This window comes from Talpa occidentalis, unplaced genomic scaffold (assembly GCF_014898055.3).
Source record: "Talpa occidentalis isolate TD23 unplaced genomic scaffold, MPIMG_talOcc4v2.1 talOcc4.1443, whole genome shotgun sequence".
Classification (NCBI taxonomy): Eukaryota; Metazoa; Chordata; class Mammalia; order Eulipotyphla; family Talpidae; genus Talpa; species Talpa occidentalis.
In genome coordinates this window covers 2634-19484 of record NW_023601481.1, presented here as the reverse complement: position 1 = coordinate 19484, position 16851 = coordinate 2634, and the positions used below count along the sequence as shown (strand labels likewise).

Below are 16851 nucleotides of genomic sequence, written 5' to 3'. Positions count from 1 at the left end.
TGTGGAAACACTTGGCTTTGTAAACATGAGCATATCACTCATTTGTCAATTTTTGATAATTGTGTGTACATCTATCAGTGTCTTGTTAGCAGAGTTGTGGTGTGATTAATAAATGTTATATTAACAGAATTTCTTATTTCTGTGTTGTCTGCTTGTGGTCTTTTTCTTGTCAGTTCCTCATTTGAGTTTGTATTGGATATTATTACACCGGTTCAGAAATGTACAAAAAGCAACAGAATCTGCCACCCAAAAATATAACTGTAGGAATTTAGGACATGCCACCCCATATTATTTTGAGCTGAAGGCAACTGAGAAGAAGCAGTTGCAAGAGTTCTCCTTGCTTACACATCCTTTGTAAATCATCTCTCTGCTTCTTTCCCTCACGAGGGCTGTCACCAGCAGGTGACAGCAACCAAGTTATTCCGAGCAGGATGGCAACCACAGTAACCTCCCCAGCTCCTGGTGTCTCCTGTCCTACCCATCCTGCACACCTGTTAGATGAGCCACAAGATGCTTTTGCCTAAACCTTCTGGGAACTTCCCGTGGGTATCCAGGTCTCCCTAAGGTGATCTCAATCAACATGATCAGCTTCACCTTCCCGTCACCAACCATCTTCTCCAAACATGTCAATCCAATTCTTATCCTTTCTTCTTTACACCCTTGGGCACATCTGCCCAGAATCTCTCTCCTCCCATCTCTCTGCCATCTGAATGCTGCCATCCCTGGTGACATGGGTCAGGCTGGGGCTTCCCACTGTCAACCAATCAAAAAGGGGACAAGGACCACTGGCCTTCAAATTAAATCTCTCAAAATATCCTGCAAACCTGCCCTGCCATTCCCATGCCCTTTCAAAATTAAAGTCACTGTTGTACCATCAGTGCAGCTGTCTACAGTACCAAAAATCTCACACCAGGGCCTCCCCTGGTGGCGCAGGCGGTTGAGCACAGTGCTGTGAAACTGTCCACAGCCTCTGCAGCGCCGGTTCAATCTCGGGCCGGCCTGGCGAGAATCCCACATGGTGCAGCAGACCTCTCCTGTCTCGCCCGCTGCTCCCCTCAGCAGTATATTACGTCAGTCTGCCTGTTTTGTTTCCCTCTCTGTCTCTGGTGAATCCTCTCACTCTCCCGCACATCTGGCCTGTACCCCAGTTCTTGTATAAATAAATCAATCTTTGGGGAAAAAAGAGAAAAAAAAAATCTCACACCAGTGATTCTCATTCAGCTCCTGGAAGACTTCAATTTCAGTCGGGTCTCTATTGTGTGGGTTGCATGCTGACAAGCTGGCTTAGGTTTTTCTCACACCTTAGGACACATCTTGCTGGCCAGTACACAAAACAGATTACGCATAGCTGCTCGCTCAATTCAAGGCTATGGCGATGGTGATGCTGAGTATACTTTCCTGTGATTTGGGTCAGTGGTTCCCTGCTGAGGTCGAGAGTACAAAGGATCCACAGGAAATTTTCTCTTGATTGTGATGATAGCTCTACAGTGGTAAGCACATCAAAAATTGTCAGACTGCACTCTTCAAGTATGTGCAATTTATTCTGAGTCTATTCTACCTGAAGACATTCTTCTTTTTTAAGTCAGCAAAGGTTGACTTCTAAGACTTCTGAGCCCACCCAGTAACTCTGCAACCAACCTCGTTAGCTGACCAACAAGGAGGCAGCCAGGTGTGGCTGTGAGGTTTTGGGGAATCAATACTTCAAAACTGAAAAAAGTGATGCAGGAGTTACACAAACGAAATGCAAAATGTGGGTGGATTATTGACACAAATTAGATGGGGGAGTATGGCTTAAGCAACATGTCCCTCAAGCTAGTTTGCATCTCCCAGTAGCAGGTCTTCTGAAGCAGGGGGCAGACTGCACATTAGTGTCAGAGAAGCCATTTGCTGTGCTCTCCTGGCCCAGCACCTCTCTAAAAACAGTCTTCCCACAGGAAGGAGGCTTGTCCCAGGGGCTATTACTCTAGACTTCAGCCATTTTTTTTATTTATTTTTTTTTGTAAAGGGCCAGGAGGTAAATATTTTAAGTTGGGACACAGTCTCTGTTCAAATTACCTCAATTGTAGCAGCTCAAAGAACCACAAACCACACGCAAACAAGTGACTGAGCATGTTTGCGTTCCAATGAGACCTTAGTTAAGGACACTATTAATCTGAAGTCGTGTTGTCTTGTGTCAAAAGATAGTCTTATGATTTTTGTCAACCTTCTGAAAATGTGAAAACGATCCTTAACTCACAGTTCACACAAAAATAAGTCACAGGCCAGTTTGCTGATTCCTACTCAAGGGAATGCCTCAAAATATAAAGAAAAGGGCCTCCCTGGTGGTGCAAGAGGTTAAGACGCAGCACTATGAAGCTATCTGCACCCACTGCAACACGAGTTCAATCCCCTGCCAGGGAGGTGACCCACATGGCGCAGCAGACCTCTCCTGTCTCGCCCGCTGCTCCCCTCAGCAGTGTGTTTCAGTCAATCTGTCTGTTCTGTTCCCCACTCTGTCTCTGGTGAATCCTCTCAGCCCCCGCATCTCTGGCCTGTACCCCAGCTCTTGTACACATAAATAAATCTTTAAAAAAATGCAAAGAATAAACATCCCCCACCAACCTCCAACAACTAGGCACTACAGAAATCAGGAACCCTTATTTTGATTTTTACATATCTTTAATAGTGTTATATTAGAAATGAGACCTTGTCAATACAGGGGGGAAATAACACACGCAAAAATGATACATCTTAAAAATAAAATTGAGACAAAGCCGTCCACTATAGATTGATCACATACAAAAGAGTGGTAGCCCCTCTCCTTCCTGCTCACAGGGTGGTGTCATTGGCAAGATGCCTGGTTTTCTTAACTCGCTGGCTTGGTTTCCAGCAGTTGTGATCACAAACACACTAGGCTTCTTAATGCTGTGGCTTTGCATCTTCCTTCATCGAATTAAACCAGCAATCTTTTCTGTTGGCTTGTGAATCCTATAAATGCCCTCCTGCTTTCCAGGGTCCTCTTTTGCCCTCTCTAATTCTTGGCAGTTGCTCTTCCAAAGGTACTTAATGGTAAGTGTCCCAGACGAGAAAGCGGATTGTCACTCCACCTTGTGCTCTGATGAGGTGTGAGGTACACGAGAGGATCCACTGGCTGGTCACTAGTGTGCAGTTTTGTTTGATTTACCATGGATTCAAGATCCTTCTGTGGCCAGTTGAGAAAGCAGGGGCAGCGCAGGAGCGGCAGAAGCAGCACTTGGCTAACCGAGAGGTAGAGCCCATAGGAGACAAGGCAGAATTCATCCTAGTGCTGGGATCACAGCATCCAAAGGTCCACCAGAATTTTCCCTCCATAGTTGGGGGCAGGAGTTTTTTAGGTCTTGGTGGGAGGCAGTTGGAAATCAGAGGCTCTGCAGCCTAGAATTTGTGCATTCAATTCCCAGACCCACCATTTCTTAGATGTGACCTTGGGCAACTTACTTAGCCTCTCTGGGCCTTCTGATGGTTATCAGAGTGAGCCCCCACCACAAGAGAGTAACAATACCCACAGGGCCTCCCTGGTGGCGCGAATGAAGCTATCCATAGCTACTGCAGCACGAATTCAACCTCCGGCCAGGGAGGTGACCCACATGGCACAGCAGACCTTTCCTGACTCGCCCACTGCTCCCCTCAGCAGTGTATTTCAGTAGATCCACCTGTTCTGCTCCCCACTCTGTCTCTGGTGAATCCTCTTACACCCCTGCATCTCTGACCTGCACCTCAGCTCTTGTATGCATAAATAAATAAATCTTAAAAAAAAATCCACTTCTCAAGGTTGACTGCAAGGATTGATGGAGGACAGGAATAGAAAAAACTGTAAAGGAGGCCACAAGGCCAGAAACCTGGCTCACACAAGGACGTGGGGGTAGAAGAGATTAGCTTAACTATTGACACAGCTATGGAAACTAGGATCCTTAGGTGCAGGTGACACAATTGTGGAAACTAAGATCCTTAGGCACCAAGGCCTAGATTACAAAGCATAACATCCAAGCAGGTATCTGAGGGAGAGGAGGGCAGATCCAAAGGTAAAGATATGGAGATTGAGCCCATCAAAATCAGCAACTAACCCAGAGGCTCACAAGGAGTGACTCCTCCCAAACAGAAGAAGACTATATCAGTGCAGTCTCTGCACAGGCTGGGGGCAGCACTCCCTCTGCCCACTTGTGGCGATGCAGGTGCCTCTTTTCACCAACTATCTCCCTCTGCAGGGCAGCAGCCTCCTGCCAGCCGGTGACCTGCACCTGCCAGGACTTCTCTCCACTGACCTCCCTCAGTGGAGGCCACTCTCCTCAAGGTCGCCTGCCTGCAACCATGCAGGCCTCTCTCAGCAAACCTGTCCCTTGGGGCAGCTCTTCTTGCCTGCTTGTGTCTACGCAAGTGTCTTTTACTCTTCCGTCCCTTTCCCTAATAAACCTGCCCTTTAAATACAACTAACGTCTCTGTCTCGTGGAGAAACTTGCTTGGGAAACTCGCTGCGTATCGCTGAAACGGGAGCTCTGGTTTCCCAGAGCTTTCCCAGAACCCAAGGACCCCGCACTCACTCTGAAAACCACATCAAGGATCACACATATTACATACATAAAGGACAGGGTCTTTCAACAAATGACTATGTACTTCTTCGTCATGATATTCTACCAACCTCATATTTGGGCTGTGATCCGCTATGCCAGAGATTTCTGGCCATGCACAAAGCAACAGGACCTTGGTCACTGGGTCGAGCAGATTTTAAATTTATGAAGATAAATATTGGTGTAAAAAGCCTCCCATGTTCATTTGAACAGCATAGACAGTATTGAGCTGGCTGGCAACACAGAAAGGCTTAAGCCAAGAAATAACATCAAAACTAAACTTACACTCCTGTACTTTTTCATCGTCATTTCCTATAATGGACAGTAATTAAATCAAGATGGTCTTGTGACGATGAATATTAACAGAGAGCACAGAGAGTCGTGAAAACTTACTTTTTTCCCAGAGGCTCGCAGGAACATGGCCCCTGCCCTGATGGTTTAAATCTGGTGGTTCAGTCACCTTCGTGGTTCTCTTAATCATAACAAAGCAGTCCTAGTTCTACAGCGGCCATGGCAGCAGGTGTGTATGCTCACAACTTGATGCTGCCACACTGCTTCTGGGATGGGCCCCACTGTCGAGTAAGTGAAAAATTATCAGGCTTTTCTGCCCTCCCACCATTAGCATTAATGATGGAGCCCTGCGGTCCTACATGCATGCCTGATGGCGGGCACCTGGAGTAGGGTGTGGGCCTGCTGCCCACCTGGGCTGAGAGACTGAGATTATAAGGGTGGTGTCCCCCAACAGGAAAGGAGCAGAAAGAAGAACCATCTGAGCAGCAAAGGAGAAGCAGAGACCACGGGAGAACGCCAGAGAGCCCAGAAAGAGTGAAGACTCGCCATTCCCCCACCCACCCCCTTGTAAAAACCTGAATAAAAGCCTGAAAAAGCCACTGAGGGTGCCAGGACTCTCTCTCTTCCTGCCTTTCATTCTTACCTTCCCATGAATTATGTCAAAGGCACCACCCAGATTATTGTTATGGGCCTTGACCTAACAGAGTGGGTCCTTTGCTGTCCAGGCAAAGAATTCACCAGAGTGCCAGGGATAGGGGAGTCTGGCTAATTCTTTCCTGCACTGGTTCCCTTGTGCTTGAGCCTCTAATAAAGCCTTGTCTGGCTCAGCTACAACTAGCGCTAGAGAATTCTTTCCCTAGAGGGCAAAGGACCTACTCTTTGGGGTGAGACCTGTAACACTGCCAGGCTTAGGACTGTGGGCGGATGGAGAATCTACAGAGCAGTTCATTGCTCTGGGAGCTACTCTGTGGTCAGGGATGGCTTCACTTCACCCATGTATTTAAAAGATTTATTTAGCAGAAAAACTATTTAATAAAAACATTTTAAACACATGGAATGTTAAATTATTATTACAGAAAGCGCATGTGGGAACCCAGAGTATCAAGAATGTGCCATCCTAATGAAGACGGATGGCATTTCAGAGTTTGGGGACAGATGCAAAATCACTAGTTCTTGAGCTCTATCTACAGCAGTCAGCACGCATGGCCTACATTATAGCCCCCATAAATATTTTGTGAGTTAATCACATTTATTGTGTTTAATGTAAAATGGGCCTAAGAGAGGACTCAATGGAGGTTTTTTATAGGAGAATGAAAAGGTAAAGAATGTAAAAAGACTGGCTTCAATGTTCAGTCTACAAGTCCCTCCTTGTCGATAACCTCCTCCTCGGAATGCAATTTTTATTGAGCTGTCAAACATCCAAGATCTGCTTTCTAGAAAGAGCACAGAAACGGTGGTTGACAAAAATGAAGAAGTTAAACCAGGGGGCTTTGCTCTGTCTGGGTATTGCAAGCTGACACAGAAAGCTTGTGGCACAGAAGTCAAGCCAGGCCCAAGAGAAACCATCATAAGTCTTCTGAGTTTATGGATCCACTCAGAGTTGTTTGCAAAGTCAGCCTTAAGGGCATACATAGCTTCTGAGATAAGTGAGACCTCTTTAAATCCATATTTAACTCACCTTCCCTAAAGCAGTTAGAAACAGGTGTTAATCTTTATTTGAACACAGACAAGATATACTGGATCAGCCACAAAACCACGAAACTGGTGGTGCCTCCCTGGTGGTGCAAGGGGTTAAGACGCAGTACTGTGAAGCTATCTGCAGCCAACGCAGCACGAGTTGGATCCCCGGCCAGGGATCTGACCCACATGGCGCAGCAGACCTCTCCTGTCTTGCCCGTTGCTCCCCTCAGCAGTGTATTTCAGTCGATCTGCCTGTTCTACTCCCCACTCTCTCTGGTGAATCTTCTTGCCCCCTCACACTGTGGCCTGTACCCCAGTTCTTGTATGTATAAATAAATCAATCTTAAAAACAAAAACAACTTAGCTTCCTGCCCAGCCTTTATTCCTATTCACAAGTATCCCAGTGGAGAAAGCAATGTTCTTGTTTGATTTTGTGTCTCAAAAACCTCATGAAAACGAGTCTTTTCAAATGTGGAGACACATATCCTGCCTCCCACATATCCAGGCCACGGTGTGTGAACTCCCTCGGGCACTGGATGAAGGACTCCTGGGCCATCCTTCTTTTCACAGCAGCAGCATTATCTGTCCTTTGAGCAGTAGCTGAAGGAAGTGCCATTTCTGATGGAGCCATTCATGGAAACCTTTGGATTCCCTCTCTCCATTCTTTCTCGGCTAAAGATGGTGTCCTGGTCACTGTCCAACTCAGACTCTGACACCATCAGGCTGGAGTTGTGCTCTGTGCTGCGGTGCTTGATACCTAGGGAAAAGCAGACAGATATGTCTTAGGGAGACAGCATTTTCCACTCTCGGCTGTCTGTCATTCCGTTACAGGGCAGGGAGAGGGGCACCCCAGAACCCCCACACCTGCCTGCTCTAAATAGGTTCTGCCATCTGCTGCATCAAGATAAAATGTAAAGAAGTTCCTTTCTTTAATGGAAAGGAACTTTAATATAATTAGTAAACAATACAGAAAAGACAAAAAATATAGTTTCTAAATCAAGCAGCCAAAGTGACCCGTCCCCTGGTGGGTAAAAGTCCACCCAAGCAGGATTGGTCCAGAGCAAGGCCCCAAAGCCTGGCACAAATCTAAAGCACCTTCTGGCGGGGACCCACAGAAAAGGATCAGAAGCAACCAGACAAGTCTGGGAGGAAAAGAGCAACATCAAAAGCAAGACAAAAACCACCACTGTCACCTCCCCACGGGTCTCACCCACATCTGTGTCACCCAGTCCACAACCAAAAGGCAAGCGCAGTTTCTTCATGTGTCTCTCTGCTCCATGTGCCTCCTCCAGGTCTCCTTCTGGCTCCCCATCCTGCTTCCTCCCTCCTTAGTCTCTTCTCCATCTTTTTCTCCTCCCTCTGCAGCTCCACCCTCCTTTCAGTGGGGCAGGGAACCTGGAACCTCCCCTTTTCCTGGGCACCAGCCTGTTGCAATTCTGATTTCAGGACTGTGCTCTCAGCACCTTCAAAGCCATCACTCACAACACAGCTGCAGGGTGGGGTTTCCTAGTGATTAATAAGTGGGGCTGTAGAATCGCACCTAAGCCTGAGGCCAACTTTTGATATCTCCTATCTGTGTGTCTCTGGCCCAGGTGCCAAACCTCTGGGCTTTCAGGGTCCTCATCTGTTAAACTGGAAGGTAACAAGGCATCTCCTCCATGGGTTTATGATGGGGATTAAGTGAAAGAGTCCATGGAAAGTTCTGGTCCAGCATCTAGCACAATAAATGAAAGCTGTTATGATTTTACCATTTAGTTCAATCTCATATTTTTTGGTAGAGAAGTTCATTGCTGGCAATCAAAATAAGAGACAGCTCTCAAAGAATTTATAGTGTCTAGCTAAGGGCTTAGGACAAAGGCTCCTGAGAATATAGTTTATAACAGGCAAGAATTTAAAAATAAATCTCACATGAATCTAAATGATATCAGCACACAATTATCAGCCGTTTCAGTGGTATTCCAAATAGGATGGGATTTGAAGAGATTTGGGGCAGAAGAGGTGCCCAGAAATATTCAGAGAAAATAGTCCAGCTAAAGGATTCGTGTAGGAAATTGTGAACGAGGCTGAGACCTCAGGAATACAAGTGAAGCCATGAAGTTTGGATTTTAAAAGCAAACGTGTGACTTGATTAACTGTGGTGTCAGGACATTATTAAGGTGACTGTGCAGGACGGAAAGGGGAGGAAAGTGACCTTGAGCTGACAGCACACACAGAAGAGCAGGGGGAGAACAGAGCCCAGGCTTGCAGCAGAGGTCCTGGCCCAACCTGCACCTGGGAATCCCCAACTCTGGTACTTCAGCAAGTTGCTAAGCTTTTTGGACCTCCTCAGTGGAGCAGCGGTTGAGCGCTGGGTTGCGAAGCTGCCCGCAGCCTCTGCAGCGCTGGTTTGATCCCTGGCCACTGGGTGAGGGTCCCACATGGCGCACAGACCTCTCCTGCCGCACCCGCTGCTCCCCTCAGCAGTGTATTTTGTCAGTCTGCCTGTTCTGCCCTCCCCTCTGGCTCTGGTGGATTCTCTCACCCTCCCACGCTTCTGACTGTACCCAGTGCTTGTATAAATAAATAAATAAATATTAAAAAAAAAAGTTGCTAAGCTTTTCTGTCCTTGATTTCCTCTTCTGTAAAATGGGTATAATTATAGTATGCATCTCATTGAGCTATTATTTGGACCGGAATTAGATGGGTAACATGCTTAGAACAATACCGAGTACAGAGATTAAACATTTAATACCTGTTAACCATTATTGTGCATGCTATAGTTTAGAAGTGAGAGGAGAAGGATCTACACAAGGGGGAGGTGGTGAAAATGATGGAGAAAGGGGGCAAGATACTAGGCGAGATGGCCTGGGTACAGTAGGGACAAGGCACCTGGCCAGGCTCCCATGACTGAGGCTTAGGACCTGGGTGGTAAGAAGGGGAGTTCTGTGAGCAGACATGGCAATGTCAGGAGGGTGAATGTATTTTAGGGGCAAGAGGATGAGCTAATGCAGCCTAAAGCACCCTGAGCTCTTAGGTATAAAGTCGCCTTATAACGCCTCTGCTCTTAAGTCATGTAAATGGTGAGCATTCCGTGTACTTACGAATTCCTATTAACGTGTGCCATGATTTGTACTTTCTGTGATGCTTTTCCTGCCAAGGCTCCTGACTCCACTCTCCCTACACCCTCAGTTGCCCTGGTCTCTGTGCCCCACAGGGCAGGGTCCACGCTGCTGTAGGACTTGTCACATTCTGGAATAACCCTCCTCCCTCGGCTGTGAGCTGCCATAAAGGCAGGCATAGGCTTCATTCTCTCCAGGGTCTAACCAGATGGTTGTACTTAGTAGGCGCTCAGCATTTCCTATGGATGCCTTTGAAAGTGATTCTGTTCCTCTGGACAAATTAACTTAGTTATACATCCAGAATTATGAAAAATTTATAGAGTGAGTGCTGAGCCGCCTTAGAAGACCAGAGAAACTTCAATAAAGTCCAAGAATTGATAAATGAGAATGACAAAGTTAACAGAGAGATCGGTTCATTTTGCGTAGAAAGTCAATTTTCTGTTAAAGTCTTGTCTCCATCTAGCTACAGGGCTAACTAGTTAAGTCAGAGACTAAATAAAAATGCTTGACTTTGAGGTCTAAATGTTATTTTGCTGCATTTCTTGTGTATAGATGTCAAGGGAATAGCCCTCAGAGACAAGAGGGGGTGAACTGATCCTACACTCTTCAAACTAAAGTAGAGAGCATTTTGGCACTAGTAATACCTCTGTTTAATTTGGTGGGTGCTAAGCTGATAAGAGGTGTTTCCTACCCCTCACCCATTAAAGTCTCTGAGCACTTTGCCAAAATTTCATTAAATTTATAGCATAAGGGGCCTCCCTGGTGGTGCAAGGGGTGAAGCACCACACTATGAAGCAATCCGCAGCCTCTGCAGCATGGGTTTGATCCCCAGTTGGCCAGGGAGCAACCCACATGGCACAGCAGACCTCTCCTGACTCGCCCGCTGCTCCCCTCAGCAATGTACTTCGATCAGTCTGCCTGTTCTGTTCCCCACTGTGTCTGGTGAATCCTCTCACCCCATCCACACCCCTACACACACACCTCTGGCTGTACCCCAGATCTTGTATGCATAAATAAATAAATCTTTAAAAATAAATAAATAAATTTATAGCATAGGGGGCCTCCCTGGTGGCGCAAGGGTTATAAGCATCAGCTAGTGAATCCTCTCCCCTACCCCCTCACCTCTTGCCTGCACCACAGCTCTTATATGCATAAATAAATCTTTAAACAAAAATTTATAGCAGAGCATTCCCTCTTAGTTAGCATAGCCTCAGATGATGTGCATTGCTTTCCAGACAGTTCTTTCTCAGTTTAAGTGCTGACATCTGCCTGTGTGGGTCCCTGCTCCCCAAGGCAACTCTCAGGTAAACTCCTGGATGGAATTATTTGAAGGTGTCAGGCAGCCATTTTGGAGACTCTCTTACCATATTTGGGTCTCAGCTCCATTCTCTCCTGGTCATCCATGTTATCTAGGATGGTATACCTTGTTTTTTTCCTTATTTTAGTCCTTTTTCGCCTGAAAGGAAAAAATGCAAAGTTCAGCTCAGATTCTCAGAGAGATAACAGGATCCAGGATTTAAGACATGTGGAGGAGGCTAGAATGGCCTCTAGAATGTAATCATTGGTCACCATCTTTTAATAATGATGTGCATACACAGGGAGGTCTGATTCAAAGGCACTGAAGTTCTTCATGCAGACTTTTAGGAGCAGAAAGGCCACGCTACCCACAGCCACAGCTCTCTGCAAAGACTCAGAGGAGGCACCAGGGTCCTTTACAGCAATGCTCAACTCCTGTGTGCTGGCCCATCAGTAATTCTTTCCTCAGAAAAACCTGGATAAGCAATTTACCCCTCAACCTGTACTACCTTGGAATGTCCAACAATGCAGGAATAAAAGAAACCAAAATCTGAGAAAAAAAAAAAATTATACATAATAAAGGCCTCCGTGGTGGTGCAGAGGTTCACGACAGTGCCGTCAAGCTATTGACAGCCTCTGCAGCACAAGTTTGATGCCCGGAGGCCAGGGAGCTACCCACATGGCACAGCAGACCTCTCCTGTCTCACCCTCTGCTCCCCTCAGCAGTAGATTTGCCTGTTCTGCTCCCCACTCTCTCTGGTGAATCCTCTCACCCCCCAAACCTCTGGCCTGTACCCCAATTCTTGTATGCATAAATAAATAAATCTTTTAAAAAACTATATATAATAAATTCCTAAATTTAATTAGCAACAACCCAGTCTTGCATTATTTTTCCACACCACGGGAAAACAACTGGTTCTACATGCCACAGCCTATATTTCAGAGGAGAATGTGCAAACCCACATCAAATCCATGGGACTCTGCAGGGAGCAGAGTCATTTCATAGCACAGAAGCAACTTTCTGAGAGCTTGGCAATGAAGAGCATGGGTTTCTAACCCTGGGCTAAACACTAACTAGCTGGGTTGCTTTCAAAAATTATTTGACACTTTGGTGCCTCCATGTTCTCACCCACAAAATGGGAGTAAGAGTATGCTCTCATGTGGTTGGGAAGAGTCAATAAGATAAAATATAAAAAGCACATAGCACCATTAATCATAGTGGCATACGGGCCTTCCTGGTGGCACAAGGGGTTAAGATGCAGCACTATGAAGCTATCTGCAGCCACTGCAGCATGAGTTTGATCCCCAGCCAGGGAGCTACCCACATGGTGCAGCAGACCGCTCCTGTCTCACCTGCTGCTCCCCTCAGTAGTGTTATTTCAGTCAATCCATCTGTTCTGTTCCCCACTCTGTCTCTGGTGAATCCCCTCACCCTCCCACACCTCTGGCCTGTACCCCAGGTCATGTATGCATAAATAAATAAATCTTTAAAAAAAATCATAGTAGCATATGTTCACAGTAAATCCCTGACATCATCACCATCATCATCACTGTTTACTTGATGCTTATCTCACAAAGCTTCTGTCATAATGTAAAGGGGCTTAAAGCACAGTAGGGTAACCATCATTCCAGATGGTTCTTAATGGATGTGACTTAACAGGCGGTATGCCTCTAAGTGCCTGTGTAGGTGTTCCCTTTACCTTTGGAAAGGTAATCGCAAATGAAACTAAAATGATTTGTTAAGTGGTTGCTGAGAAACAGCCACTCATTATGGTATACCATTATTTTCCATCATGTCTTCTTTGTGGAGATTATTGGGGCTTCATCTGGGTAGGTGCATCCCATGCTATCTTCAAAGAACAAGAGGAATCACTGTCACTGTGAATCTCCTCACAGAGGGCTAGGCAAGGAGTTCTGGAAGATTCTGACAATGGGGCAGCTCAGGGACTTCTCAAAGGTCAGCCCCATGGAAAAACTTAAGCAAAAACTCTGTTGATGTTAACACCTCACTTAAAGTTTTCCACTTCTTAGATAAAATTCATGTAGATTTGGTTGTTGCTTTACACAGTTAAATAATATCTATATCTAAAATGCCTTCCTCTACTGAGGCTGACTAGTCAGGACACTTAGGGGGTGTTCTACTGAATATAATGTGAGACTGATAGAAAATCACATTAGATTTGATACAGAATCATTGAACCATCTAGAAAATCTGAGAGCAGCAATGAGATAAGCTTCCATTAAGCTTATGGAAGCTAGGCACATAAGTCCAGAAAAATAAGAGACTGCATGATATAGTAGCTTTAAAGTCTAGTTTGTCTTTATATAAAAAAGTATTATGAACAACAGTTCAGCAGTTTAAGTGAAGCAATAGCTACCAAAGCTGTCCTATCCTCCTGAATAATAGTGTTACTGTAATATCAGGTTTTCAGATCTAGTTCCCCAGCCAGGAATTGATCCCAGGCTGCAGTGGCAGCGCTGGGTCCCAGCCACTACACAACCATGGGTTCGTGTCTAATGAGGCCACCTTGCAGTCCTGCCTCAGAGAATATACACTTTCTTTTCCTAATTGCTCTAAAACCCCATCAGTCTCGTTGTGATTGGTTAGTTCTTGGTGGTCTCACTCATTCTGCCTTAATGTCTCTGTGCCCAGAATTACATCTTACATCTCAGTCCTTATCTTAGAGTCCTTTTTTATTGCCCTTGTCTGGGAATGTCCCACTGCCCATAGTCCATGATGTTAGATTAATCTCTTTTGGAATCTGTTGCCCTATCTCTGGAGCCTGTCTGATTCCTCCAAGGCTTTATCCTATTCTAACCCCAGAAGCTACCGCTTGCCCTATGATTCATTATGTCTTTATTTCAAGTACACAGATAAAGCACACCAGGTACCTCTTGCAGCAGCAGATGCAAAGCCAAGTCAACACCCCTGTGAGCACTAGGAGGGTCAGAACCAGCACTGTCACGTAGAATACACTCCACTCTGAAAAACAAGAAAGCCGGAGCAGACATGGTTACATGCTGTGTGCAAAACAACTTCATTTCATGATTGGCAGTATTTCTGACTCCTTCCAAGCAAAGGTCATCTTGGGCCTGAGCAAACCTCATGTGGCTGGAAGCAGCGCAGAACAGGGTAAAACACAAATAACTCAAGAACAACCTAAACGCTACTTTTGTCTAGTTGGTTCACGAAGCACATATTTCATGCTGACTTGAGAACAGAATCATCTGAAAAAACTGAAACCAATCAATTAAGAAAGAAGTCATGTCTCTTAAACACCCATGTACGGATCATCAAAATATGCATTCCAGAATCATAACCCTCCTGCCCTCCCAAATAGTTGTGAATTGGTTTTCATAAAGAAATAAAGTACTTCTGTGGCTTCCTATGACCTGCAGGTACTTTTCACAGTGCCAAGCAACAACTCAGAGATGAGTGGGTCTTCATTCCTTCCACAACCTTGCAGAAATCCTATGTAAAAGCTTTGCAACAGGGGCCTCCCTGGTGGCACAAGGGGTAAGTTGCAGCACTATGAAGCTATTGGCAGCCTCTGCAGCACAAGTTCGATCCCCAGCCAGGGAGCTACCCACATGTCACAGCAGACCTCTCCTGACTTGGCCCACTGCTCCCCTCAGCAAGGTTACTTCAGTAGATCTGCATGTTTTGCTCCCCACTCTGTCTCTGGTGAATCCTCTCACCCCCCGACACTCTGGCCTGTAACCCCGTTCTGGGATGAATAAATAAATCTTTTAAAAAAAAAAAAACAACTTTGCAACAGCAACTCAGGAGCAGAGAAGCCAAAGGAGTGAAGGTTCAAGGCTTAACTCTACTGAATATTACACACGCTCCTTGGAATAATGCTCAAAGGGCTGGCTATTTTTCAATTTTTATGGAGTAGTGATGAGTGGGAACATAATTTGGCAGTCAACGCTCAGTAATATTTCTGCTAATTATGTCCATCTGGAGCCCCAAGACAACAAATTTACTCTTAGAAATAGATAGGCATTAAAATAGTTTCCCCTCCAGAAGGGATTTAAGGCACCAGCTTGGCCAGCTGAGGCAGTGCCTCCACATGCTGTTTGGGCACACAGTCCAGAAGAGTCGCCCTAATTCTTTTGTTCATCTGATTCCAGCAGGTCCATACCAGGGGCCATGTCACCACAAGGCCAAGCCAAGCTTAAGGAAGAGCAGGTGACCTGGAAAGGCAGGCCTTGTGGCCCAAAGCAATTCTCTCAGCAACACCCGCCGTGATTCTCCAGATTTGCTCTACAAACTCAATTTTCTCATGAGGACATTTTACCAAAAAGCCTAAACTCACAGACTATGGAGAAGATCTTCATTTACCAAGTGAATGAGTTCACTTGGCTTCAGGAAATAGGAACAGGGTTGAATGTTTACAGCTGCAAAGCTAGGCAGATGTTTCTGATATTCCAGAATGACGTGGGATCACACACACCCCCACCTCAAATGTTCACATAGGCTTTTCCCCAGATGTCCAGAATAGACTTTTTTCAATTTGTGTCACCTTGGTATGTGAAACTAAGGTCAACCAAGACCCTGTGGGTCTCAAGGAAAACTCTTACTACTTTAAGAAAAAAATGCAGGGTCTCCCCGGTGGCACAGCCCTTGAGCGCTGGGCTGCGAGGCTGCCCGCAGCCTCTTTAGCGCTGGTTCGGTCCCCAGCTGCAGGCGAGGGTCCCACATGGGGTGCAGACCTCTCCTGCAGTGCCCGCTGCTCCCCTCAGCAGTGTATTTCGTCAGTCTGCCTGTTCTGTTCCCCACTCTGTCTCTGGTGAATTCTCTCACCCTCCCGCACTTCTGACTGTACCCAGTGTTTGTATAAATAAATAAATAAATCTTTAAAAGAAAAAAAAATGCAGATTACCTAGATTTGGGGGCTTCTGCAGAAATAACCTTTTTTATCATAGAAATCTATCTAGAGGCAAGGTTTTGTCACATGAGTTACCCTCTCCTTGTCATATAAAGCCCCAACTCCCTCCTTAACACCCAGGACACAAACCCTGTTTGTCCCATTCTCTTGTTCATGCATTTAGAATCGACAACCATGTAAATTTCCAATGGGCATGTAACTAAGTTTTTTCCCTTTTCTCTCTCCAGTCTGTCTGAGAAGGATCCAGAGGAGTGGATCCCCTGTTCCCTGACAGTGAGTTGTGCTGAAGCTCCCCACCCAGGACTCACCGCAGTTGCTCTCCCCATCATGGATGTAGCTCTGTATCAGGTTCTCCATCCACAGCTGGGAGCAAATGCAGCGCTTCGTGATGGGGTCACAGAGGCCATGGCCAGAGCACTTCAGAAGGCAGCCTGCAAAGAGGTCAGAGGGCTGAGGTCACCACACAGAAAAGCTGAGGTTCCCTGGCTTCAGCTTGTGGATTCCAATGACTTCGGTCCAGAACACATACATCTTGCTGAATCAAGAGCCCCCAGTGGCCAGCAGTGTTCGAGGGAGTCTCTCAGTATTGACAGACTCAATCTGGAAGCAAATGGCAGAAAAAAGCCAATCCACACCGTAACACGAAACTCTTAAAAATGCAGCATCTTCTGGCCTAAGAAAGATAAATTCAAAAAATTGATCCAGTGAACATACTGAGGACCCTAGATAACACCACAGTGAGGGACACTGGCACCCCAGAGCAACTTTTGACTCCCCCAATTTTTTTTAAAGATTTATTTATTTATGCATACAAGAGCTGGGGTACAGGCCAGAGATGCGGAGGGTGAGGATCTACCAGAGACAGAGTGGGGACCAGAACAGGCAGATCTACTGAAATACACTACTGATGGGAGCAGTGGACAAGACAGGAGAGGTCTGCTGCGCCATGTGGGATCGAACTTGAGCTGCAGTGACTGGCGATAGCTTGATAGCCCTGTATTTAACCCCTGC

At 46.0% G+C, this 16851-nt stretch overlaps 1 protein-coding gene across 1 annotated transcript; it reads right to left on the bottom strand.

Moving 5' to 3' along the window:
- Positions 1-5929: 5929 nt before the first annotated feature.
- LOC119245497 (dyslexia-associated protein KIAA0319-like) lies at positions 5930-16308 on the bottom strand. The gene is made up of 4 exons (XM_037511572.2): positions 16149-16308; positions 13841-13931; positions 11017-11108; positions 5930-7311 (listed from the first exon to the last, which is right to left on the bottom strand). The coding sequence occupies exons 1-4, from the start codon at positions 16195-16197 to the stop codon at positions 7133-7135; spliced, it is 411 nt and encodes a 136-aa protein (XP_037367469.1). The 5' UTR covers positions 16198-16308; the 3' UTR covers positions 5930-7132.
- Positions 16309-16851: the final 543 nt, after the last annotated feature.

Excerpts from the sequence above, each read along its gene's own strand:
- LOC119245497 (XM_037511572.2), bottom strand. The coding sequence starts at position 16,197 with ATGGAGAACCTGATACAGAGCTACATCCATGATGGGGAGAGCAACTGC. Across the intron at positions 11,109-13,840 it reads TGCATCTGCTGCTGCAAGAG|GCGAAAAAGGACTAAAATAA; the intron begins GTACCTGGTGTG and ends TTTTCCTTTCAG. Across the intron at positions 7,312-11,016 it reads GGAGCTGAGACCCAAATATG|GTATCAAGCACCGCAGCACA; the intron begins GTAAGAGAGTCT and ends GCTTTTCCCTAG.